Source organism: Triplophysa rosa, linkage group LG24, assembly GCF_024868665.1.
Source record: "Triplophysa rosa linkage group LG24, Trosa_1v2, whole genome shotgun sequence".
Classification (NCBI taxonomy): Eukaryota; Metazoa; Chordata; class Actinopteri; order Cypriniformes; family Nemacheilidae; genus Triplophysa; species Triplophysa rosa.
The window spans coordinates 4,121,258-4,132,373 of record NC_079913.1 but is presented as its reverse complement, the minus strand read 5'-3'; the positions used below and the strand labels follow the sequence as shown (position 1 = coordinate 4,132,373).

At 40.5% G+C, this 11,116-nt stretch overlaps 1 protein-coding gene across 1 annotated transcript; it reads right to left on the bottom strand.

Annotated features, from left to right (window-relative positions):
* Positions 1-126: 126 nt before the first annotated feature.
* On the bottom strand, positions 127-4,589 carry LOC130548054 (protein FAM180A). The gene is made up of 3 exons (XM_057324505.1): positions 4,348-4,589; positions 2,820-2,917; positions 127-1,356 (listed from the first exon to the last, which is right to left on the bottom strand). The coding sequence occupies exons 1-3, from the start codon at positions 4,418-4,420 to the stop codon at positions 1,027-1,029; spliced, it is 501 nt and encodes a 166-aa protein (XP_057180488.1). The 5' UTR covers positions 4,421-4,589; the 3' UTR covers positions 127-1,026.
* Between the last annotated feature and the right edge of the window lie 6,527 nt (positions 4,590-11,116).

Here is an 11,116-nt window from a genome sequence, read left to right as displayed (position 1 = left end):
ACCCCACATTTTACCACTTTAAAAATGCTAACGTTAGGGTTTAACCTTCAAACTGTGCTTTTCTTCTGTCACCTTGTTTGTCATTTATTTATATATGCATGACAACAGTGGGTAATATGACGTAACCTTTATTATTATTTTATACAAAATTAAAGGGATACTTCACCCAAAACTGAAAATGCTGTGATCATGTATTCACCTTCAAGTTGTTCCAAACCTGTATACATTTCTTTGTTCTGCTAAACACAGAGGTATAGTACAATGCAATGTAAGACGCTTTGGATAAAAGCGTCTGCCAAATACATAAATGTAAACGTAATAATAATTCCTGTAGTTGTTGTTATAAGCAGCTGTCATATCTGTCGCCTGCAGATGGCGCTGTAGACACACATACAATAACACGCATTTATATTCTAAAATTATGAGCCTGGGTTCATTAATAATCATGATCATCTTATCATCTTAAGTCTTTCATCAGCTGGTGATATGCAGTCAGATGCTGAAAAATTGCTTGAGGTGTTCAAATAAAACTGTTGAAAGAAAATCTTCATATATAGGAAGCTCTATTAATTCAGGAGAAAAGATGTGCAGATTGAACTTTAATGACAGTTATATTTTCAGTCTTCTGAAACCCCTTTTAGCAGAAGAAGCAGGTTTTGATGTGCCGCTGGGAATACTCCTGGTGAAATGTCAGTAAAACACGAGCAAGGACGTGATGATGATGATATGAGCAGATGCATTGTCTGAGGATAAATGGAAAGTCTTACAAGGACACTGCACCTCATTCTCTAATAATGTGCCATCACATTGGACTGCTTGGGATAAACAACACCTTTTATGCAAAGAATGTGATTTGTCATTGTGAAGGTGAACTTATGCAAACGCTGATCTTAAAATGCACATATACAGTCAGACCCCAGTGGAACACTGTAAATACAGACTTCAGGACCCAGATTTTACAGAGCAACGTCTTTAAACGCCTCCTAAGGAAGTCTATCATAGTATTGTGTTGTATTTTAAAATGTGTCACTCCGGCCGCAGGTCTACTTTAATGGCTTTATAGAGCTGTAAGAGGGTGTTTGTCCACAGCTCCCTCTGGTGGCCGGGGTTGGTGTGTTGGACATGTTGGGCTGTGAACACCATAGTAAGCACAGTGCGCTCGAAGTCCTCCATCCGCAGCGAGCCGTGATGCTGTGCCAGCTGAGCGCTGAGCCGCTGGATCTCAGAGAGAGTTCTGGGCAACACGTCCTCACACAGAACGTCCAGAACCTCCAGTTTTCTTAAAGAGGCCAGTTCCTGATCAGATATATGCAGCGTTCCTCGCTCTGTGTCCATGTACGCTCCAGACCACAACACCTGCAAAACAACAAAGAACATGAGACATTCAACAGACTGATGAAAAATGTTTTTGGGTGATTATTTTGGAATGCATGTGAGAGTGTAAGTTTGACATCTGATTTCTGTCAAAATCTGGTTAAATCTGTTGTTGCTCTTGCGTTTAGAATCTGATGTCTGGAGATGAACAGACCCAGATGAATAGTACAAAATGCAGATTTTTGGCAGAAATCTGTGGAATGGATTTAAATGTGTTCAACAGAGTCTGGTAGTTTAAAACATGATCAAAATGGCCAAAAGCGAAATGAACACGTGTGGGATGAGAGATGTGCAGAACGTTTGTTTGTTGTTGTCTGATGAGACATTAATCACAGTCTGATATCTGATGTTGTGATGTCGACTGTGGATTAGACGTCTGTCTCAGGAATATTAAAAAAAATTTTTTAAGATTGAATCTAAATGGAGATTTTGTTTATTTCTCTGATGGATCTGACAGCTTGATATCTCAGAACTTGATAACACTGAGCTCAAGTATTGACTGTTTCCTTCACTCAATGAGAAGACGTTGAAAAACACATTAAACTCACCGACGAACTCCAAGAACTACTCTGAGAAAAGTTTTAGCTCGGTCGATTTGAGTTTTCAGTTGTGTTTCATTTAAGTATCAACTTAGTCTCAGATGTTTCTTCAAAAATGGCATAAAACAGAATTAAATGAGAGTGTAAATGTTGAAACACATGAAGAGTCTCGAGGTGTAAATTAATGTAGATTGTAGAGGTCAAATAATCTGGATTTGGGTAAATTTAATGAGAAATGTTTGAGTTCATATTGAGATGTTCAATAATATTGACTTTTGATTGCAGACTTGACAAATCTGAGCTCAGTTTGACACACTGTTGACATCTCTTCTCAAACTCTGATGACTGACACATTTCTGACTCTTTTTCTCAGGAGAAACATCTGAGACACACATGTCTTATTTTTCAGAAGTTGCTGTTTCATGGCTTGTGATATATTTTATTGATTCACATATATGACCAAATCTGACAATTGTCAAACAGAAAGAATACTTACAGGTTTAATTCATTTTTTTTATTTCATTTGTTATTAAATAAAATGTTCCTGTGATCTTGCGATACCTTTAAAAAAAAATAAACAAATAACTCTTCATCAATGCAGTCTTTCAGTAATGTTTAGTGAATTGTGAGAGATTGAAACATGTCTCCCCAGCAGGTTCTGTTCCATCAGACTGTCTCCAGTACCACCGCATTGATTCAAGATAGATCAAATCAGCTTTGTTCTACATTTGTTTCTTATTGAATAGCCGGTTTTTACTGGGAAATACATCACATAATGCAAGTAAAGCATGCTTTCGTGCTTTTAAAGTTACCTCTGATTAATTTCAAAGCTGTCAAGGAGAAATACAATTGAGATATTAAAGAGACACGAGAGAGAGAGAGAGAGAGAGAGACTGTGACACACACCTCATAGAGAAGGTTGGCATCTTCCACTGATTTCTGAAACGAGGGGTTGAACAGCGCTGGCGTTCCTCGCTTCACTCTGAAGGCTGATGGGTACAGAGCTGAGAGACACAGAGAATCATGGGTAATCTCGTCACACCACAGTTTCACAGATCAAAAGCAGATATTAACGTTTAAAAACACGAGAAGTTTGTTTTATTCGACAATGTCCTGTGGAAACACATTCACATGTTTTGACAGCGCATGTGTTCACCAGCTGCACATCTATGTCTGATTGGCTGGCGGGTGGGCATGCGAGTGTCTGATTGGCAGGGAGGTGTGTGTCACTGGAAGATGTTCATCTCTCCTCGCGGTAAGGTGAGTTTGACGTGTGTGACAGGACCGATTCAAATCAGGATTACGTGGGAGGCTCACAGTCACATGATGGATGTCATTTAGTGTGGACTACTGACCAAAGCCCGATCCGCTCACACACACACGCACACACCAATCATCAGCTCAGGATGTCGCCACATCATACACATTCCAAAGCTGTTTCGGCCAATCGGCTGCAGATGTGTGCCGACAGAACGTATGAGTGAGTTCTCGACCTCTCACCAGCTGATCCTGTGGTGTAAAATGCCCTTTCACTTTAATAAAACCAACCTGTACTATAACACGAGCCTCAGATACAGCAGAACGCAACCGTCCCGTGACCGCAGAACTGTGAGATGATGTCACGGCAACACAAAAAACAGACTTTTCTCAAAATATCTTCTTTCGTGTTCCACAGAAGAAAGACTCACATAGAGATTTAAAACCACATGAGAGTGAATAAATGATGACAGCATTTTTTTTGTGAACTGTCCCTTTAAGGACTCGTGAGGTAGAATCATCTGCTGCTGCTGGTTTTTAACATCTTTGCCAAAATTCCTCTCGAATATGAACGTCCTAGAAGCACATATGAGTAACTGCACATGTCTATTACTGACTCATTACGGCTCATTTAACTTCATTTCATCCTTCTGTCTTTCCTCTAAATGTCTGTTTGTCTGTACGAACAGCTCTGGTGTCCAGCGGAGGAATGTAATGAAAGGTCAGGACAGATATATGAAGACACAGAGAGCAGCGCTCGTGGTATACAGCAGCTGTTTGCGGCCGGCCTCTGGTCGGCTCTGCGGACGATGTTGACGTGTTTTGTTTTCAGAGATCTTGTTGTGAAAGCACAAGGTCAGTGATCTCGAAATGCTAAGCACTTCAAATTCCATAAACAACAGAAGATACAGACACAAACTCATCTATCATGTCTGTCTGCCGTGTGATTCTGCTCAGGTTTTCTTGTTTTATTTTTAACAATAATGCACATCACTCAAAAGTAAAAGTTTAGATGCAAATGTTTTTCAGATGATTTAAAACATAAGTTTAGCTTAAACTTTATATTGATTTGTTATATTGATGTTTATATTGTTGTTCTCTCATCAGAAAGCGAGTGATCAGATCTGATCTAACACTCACCTGTCGTACTCATGTCTGATGTCATCGTGTGTCTTACCTCTCCTCCAGTGAGATGCTGAAGATATCGGACACATGAGTGCAGACAGAGACAGAATCCACAACGGTGACATGATGTTTCCTCTCTCTTCTCACTTACTCAAAGTCAGGCCCGTCACTGCTGGATGAGTAAATAAACACAGAGAGCGAGAGAGAGAGAGAGAGAGAGACTGGCTCCATCATTCTCCTCCTTGTTTCCTACTCAAGAAACACACACGTTTCTCCTCCTCCTTTTAGAGGAATGTTTTCTCTCTCTCTCTCTCTCTGTCTGTGTGTGTTTTGACATTTTCATCTGGAAGTCATTGAAACTCAAAGACAGCCACTCAGTCTGTCTGTCTCTCTATCTGTCTTTCTGCTTCATCTGTTTTCTGTCTTTCTCACATGCACCAAGTTCACGAGCATTAACATTCATGTCGATCACACACACACACGCTTTCTTATCTGAGGACATTCCACAGACATCTATACACAGATTTATTGACTATATGTTTTTACAATGCTTCTACGTGTCCATGAGGAAGATTTCACTCGAATTTGTCGGGTTTTTGCTCACCTCTGGGTAAAAAATGTGTCCCCATAATACCTGTCTAAACAGATGTCATGCTAAGGGTTTAATCCTGCACTGTGTTCTACACACGTGAATGAAATCTCAATCGTGTTGTGTAGTGAGAGATCAGAATATCACGGACACATGAGGATGAGCTCTTTCACTGTCAACTGTCAGAAGCAACATTCTAACAACAAAAACATTATGTAAAACACTTGAAAGACTCTGCACAAATGAGTGCGTTATAAGTTTGTCTGTGTTATCTTTAAACATCTTTAACAGCAAGTGTTACGGGAATTCAGAGACTGAAAGTTTTCCACTGAACTCACAGTTTTCCGGCAAACTGGCTGTTTTTATTGGCGATATCATGAGGACTGCAGTCCTACAGCAACACTTTTGACTAGAAATAACACTGACCTGCAGAGAATCACACACAAGCTGCCTACATAGACCGCTTCCTTTTAAGGGAAGGTAAATGAGTGATATGGAAGGTCTAGATAAGAAGCACCTCGCCACACAAAGACAAAATATGGACCTGAAGAGATGTGTGACTAATGTTCCCATTCAGTTTTCAGAAGAGACTGATGCTGGCGACACGTCACTGCTGGTGCTTTATATTCAAGGTTTGCTATAATATGAAAAACATCCCAGCATGACAGAGACCCGAGCGGATAGAGCAGGTGAATGTGAAAAACATCAGCAGCTGGTGTGATTTCAGCAGATCATCAGGTCTCTCCACGCGGCTCCAGGGTTCTGAGCGTGGACAGATGCTGTGAATGTCCTCCAGCTCCACAGACGGATATCACATCACATACCAAACCCCCTGGGAGAACGAGAACCGCCGAAGGTGCTGTCTGAGATCAGTTTAGGAGTGGGTCACTGCTTAAGTAAACCTGCCGATAAGCACCGATCCCAGAGAAGAGCTGGTCTGAATCTACTCACACGACAGCGATCTCAAACACTTCTCTTACATTTCAACAGAAGAAATATAAAAAACACAGTATGATCAAATCTACCCAAATCCAGATTATATGGAGAGATGCGTGCATTTTCTCCTGTTGGTGGTGCTGTCGGAGCATGTTTGTGTGTGTAAACGCAGGAACTCGGGTTGGTGATTCTTCCAGAAAACTATGGAAAATACTTTAAGGTGTTGTTGGGCTTCAGATCCAGGTGGGCGCTCTTGTGAGACCCTTGAAGTAATTGGCCTGGTAAACCTCAGATATGGTAATGCCCTCCGATTGTTGGCTTTGTGTCTCTGAAGAGCTGTAATTGGTGCACCGTGACGTCGCGTATAAACGCACCGGTTCATCTGCTATTAAAAACAATGAAAGAGCACTAGAGAGAACAACAGCTCTGACATCTACATCACCCGTCTGTCAGGCTCACCTGAGGCAGGTGACACAGTGTAAAATCAATTAACTAGTGTGTAACCCAACAGATATGGTTGATGTAAACATTGCTGGATCACAGCAAACCTGATTTTAAGTCATGCAACAACACACCTGTCAATCACAACTTCACAAACTTTGTATGGCAGGAATTTTGTTCCAGGAATGTTCAGGAACACATTTTAAGAGCAATTATGTGAAATAAACCAGCCATACTAATTAGTATGCAAGATTAGAATGAATGCATTCCAAATCAAGAAATTCGTCTGCGTGTTGAATAGTAATCATGTTGAAAATAGTACTCTGCAGACGCAGCGGATTATAAATGTATGAACAGACACAGGATTTTCTCCACTCACTGTGAAGTGTGTGTTATGAGCATTAGATATTTACATTAGAGGAATGACTTGCCCATATACAGACTCATGCATCCTCTCACATGAATGACATAATCACACTAATGGGCAAAATGCTTTGGACAGACATCCATGTTTTTTCCCACAGTCTAAAATAAACCCATTCAGGGAGCTGAGAGACAGGGAGAGAGAGAGAGAGAGAGAGAGAGAGAGAGAGAGAGATAGAGAGATAGACAGAGAGTTCATGGGGGCCTCGCGCGCTTCTCTGCGCGTCTGACAACTTAATTGCAGGTGCGCAAAGGCAATTAAACTCTGAGAGACGCAAGTGGAAAGTTCGAGAAACGCTTGCGGTTTAAGAACAGATTCAACATCATCAACATCTTTGTAACATTTAAAGTAAACACATGATGAATGCTGATCATCGGTTCTCAGATGCGCGGCACTGTCAGACACCCGCCGGTAGCGCGTAATTAAGCGTGCGGAGCGCGCAGACTGGGCGGGTCTGACCCGTCACCCAAAACAGACCCAACAGAGACAGAAAAACACAACTTCAGCTCTCACGCACGCAAACACACACCTTAACGATTCATGAGAAATAGAGGTTGACCCGTGGACTCAATGAAGAGCACTGGGTGTTTTTCCATTACGCGTAACATAATCTCTTACTTTCTTTTCATGTTGAACTGCTTGAATGAAAGCACGCATACGGTATACTACTACAGTAACTGCGTCAGAAATCACATTTAAATCGAGTATAGTATTCCTGGATAATACTACACGCACCATGTTTGCATTGTCATGTGACCTGATGACCTAGGCTACTAGCATCAATAATTGACTCTGGTGTTAAACAAAGGCCGTTTCTCAATTCTAAGAATACGAAGAATGGACTTGTGTTCTTGTGGAGACCGGTCTTGCCAGGCAGTCTCGGAAGAACGAACTTGGATGGACGCGCCGCAGTGACTTCTGGGACTTCAAGCGGGTTCCGTGCGCGCTCAAGGCTGCATTCGATGCATCCGTGATATCAAGAACACATCCGTGTAATTTCATTCGATCTCTGTTCTTGTGCTCTTGAGTATTGGAACCTGACTTTGACGGTCAAGCGAGAGCACGAGGACACAAGACCACTGAAGAACGCATATTGAGAAACGGCCAAAAACGAGGAATTTCACTTACACTTTCATTTACCTTACAGTAGACAGATTGGGATGCAGCACTTGTCTACTATTGATTGAATACTATTTTTCCATACTATACACTATGAAAGTAGGAAGATTCATATAGAGAGTATGTGAAATAGAATGTACTATGCAGACTCTCAGTTATTTACTACAGGTGTATTTGGCTTTCTACCCTTACAGAAAAGACACATGAATTTCACATGTTTTTTACATGTTTTTCGCATGTGATCACATGTATACAACATGTGTTTAACATGTGCAAAAAACACACGTGATCACATGTGAAATGTGTGTTTTTGGATTCCCACGTGAAACCCATGGGATAACATGTAAAAACCCATGGGATGACATGTGCAACATGTGGTGACGTGAAGAACATGTGATCACATGTGGAGACATGTCGCATATGTTATCCCATGGGTTTTTACATGTTATCCCATGGGTTTCACGTGGGAATTCACATGGAATTCACACCAAAATGTTCCAAAAACACACATTTCACATGTGATCACGTGTTTTTTTGCACATGTGAATTTCGTGTGTCTTTTCTGTAAGGGTAGTAATCATTTGATGAACAGATAGTGTGCACATACATACATACATACATACAGTATATTTCAGGTCTAAATCTAAGCCAAAGAAGGAGAGGCAGTATTTGTTTTTTTAATCAGAACTATAGTGTCTGTGAGGTGTAAATTCTTTTAACTTTAGTGATAGATCAGATGAAACTTTACTTGACAGTCTTTCCAACTTACAGTGAATAAAAGCTCTTTAAAGGCAGAAGATGAATGGACTTTGGATGGCTGCTTATCTGATCAAACACACGGCTTTACGAGTGGAGAAAACAGCACAATTAATAGAAAGACACCAAAGCTTAGATTTGTTATTATTTGTGCTCAGAATGCAAAGCACAAAACAAAAATCTACAACTCGATCTTCACTGTGTAAGGTAAATGTGTGTGGTATTTTCAAAACATTATAAATATTGGAAGAGTATTGAAAGAGTAAGAGTTGAATAAAGTGTTAAAACCTAAAGCAAGCGTATTCCGAGTATGTCATGTCACCCAACCTCATTCTGTCAGACACTGTCACTCACCGTAGCGTTATTCACCGGCCTTCTCTTTAATAACCGATGATTAATTTCTCAACGACTCTATAATCTCCGGCCTGCAGCAGACGGACTCTGGTAATGCGAGACGGCCGTCCGCAGACCCTCAGCACTCCATCAAAGACGCCCCCTCACCCTACAGGGCGCACAGAAGAGAACATGCAAATGATAGAAATTATTCAAATAACCAGACTGAGGGGACTTCCACCAGAGAGAGAGACACACACACACACAGACCGACATCTCTGCTGGCGGGTTTCACACTTGTTCTTACATCCTTTATCTCTCAGAAAACCAGCACAAGAAAGTCTCGTGTGTGTCTCAGATGTTTCTCTTGAGGAAAAGAGTCAGAAATCACACAAATGTGTCTGTCATTACAGTTTGAGAAGAGATGTCAACAGTGTGTCAAACTGAGCTCAGATTTGTCAAGTCTGCAATCAAAAGTCGATATTATTGAAGATCTCAAATATTTCTCATCAAATCCGGATTCTTTGACCTCTACAATCTACATTCATACACACCTCCATACTCTTCATTTGTGCCATGGACACTTTCATTTGTTTCTCTTTTTATGTCGCCAAACCAATTGAGACTAAGTTCAGCCTTAAATGAAACACAACTGAGAACTCAACATCAAACCTACCGAGCTATTGAAAGAGCAACATCTGAGCAATAACATGATCCTCAAGAGAGCTTCTGCCTTTAATTGTATTTAATTTAGAATTGAAAGAATAAAAGCAAATCGTGAATAAACACAACACAAACACAGCAAATGACAGAAGATCCAGAACCGTAGAAAGAATAAAGCAAAAGTTCAGACTCATAAATGTTGGCCACAGGACAGTGACTTTCATTTGAAAAGAAAGACACGGCTTGACTTATTCACAAAGCTTTGCCTCGATTAACCAAACGTAACTTTCTTCATTAAAATGCTGTTCACTCTTGAGTATTCCCCTGTCATATCAGTCAGATAAGACCGCGTGTGTGTGTGTGTTGTGGGTTATTAGCAGAGCTCGTGAGATCTCGCTCTGATAGTAAATGCACCTGTTTGTTTATTTCATTTGAGACTTTGACAGTCATGTGATGATAAATCTGACACTAGCACAAAGCAAATGAACTGCACACGGTTTATAACGTCCATAACACAAAGAGCCACAAAGAGTCATACAGAATGAAACAGCGTAAAGTCAAGTAAATAATTCAAAACTGCAAAGAAAAGAACTTTCTCTCATACAGTATATATTCAATTTGATCTTTACAGATGTTATTGCGAAAGCTTCCCTGTTCTCCCCGATATGAAATAATAACCGTATTTAGTGTTGGGCTGTCTGCATGAGCGCTCTGAGCAGATATCTATCATATCTATAGTAAAGCAAACGGGCTGGCCTTTCTTAAAGCAGCCTATTAGAAAATGATGAAGTACTCATAACCACAGTAAACTACATGCTATAAGACACAGTAACAACGACACGCCGCAGACAATGACATTAAAACCGTCAGGACCAATGAAAAACATTCTTCCACAGGGAGCAATCGATAGTGTGATCTGAACCCTCTTTATATGTGAAAGAGTGTAACCGAGGTCTGGCAGACCGCACACACACGCACACACAGACACGCACGCGCACGCACGCGCATGTCTGGTTTACTATTCCCGCACGCACGCACGCACGCGCACGCACGCGCACGCACGCACACACACACACGAGAATCCATTCTCTCAGTTATATAGAGGAGGTAATGTTCACTTTCACACTGTAAATCTGATCGTTTATCATTTCTCCTGGAAAGTGTGATATGGGCCCGCTGACTCCAGGGTTTTAAAACGGATTCTCTTTGATGACAATCACTGCTACCGGAACCTTTAAAACATTTAACTCAACGAGTGATGATACCACTGAATATATCATCAGTGTATTTTGTTATTCCTATTTTGTTAAAATAAACAGAAAATATGTAATGTAATGGAGCTCTAGAGCACAATTGTTCTAAACTCTTTAAAAGCAAAAATTCTTAGAAAAATGTACCATGGTTTTATTATAGCAAAAGTGCACAAAACACATTTTTGGCCTATTGATTGCCATTTCTATTACGTATGTTGTATTTAACTCGTGTCATTTTTCATTTGATTAATTTAGCATTTATTACAATGCTGTAGTGATCATTTTGATTACAACATAAATTTTATAT

What these genes read in the sequence shown, in the direction of transcription:
- LOC130548054 (XM_057324505.1), bottom strand. Translation starts at nt 4,420, where the DNA reads ATGTCACCGTTGTGGATTCTGTCTCTGTCTGCACTCATGTGTCCGATA. An exon ending in AGCATCTCACTGGAGGAGAG is followed by an intron (nt 2,918 to 4,347) that starts GTAAGACACACG and finishes TGTGTCTCTCAG; the next exon opens with CTCTGTACCCATCAGCCTTC. An exon ending in ATGCCAACCTTCTCTATGAG is followed by an intron (nt 1,357 to 2,819) that starts GTGTGTGTCACA and finishes GTTGTTTTGCAG; the next exon opens with GTGTTGTGGTCTGGAGCGTA.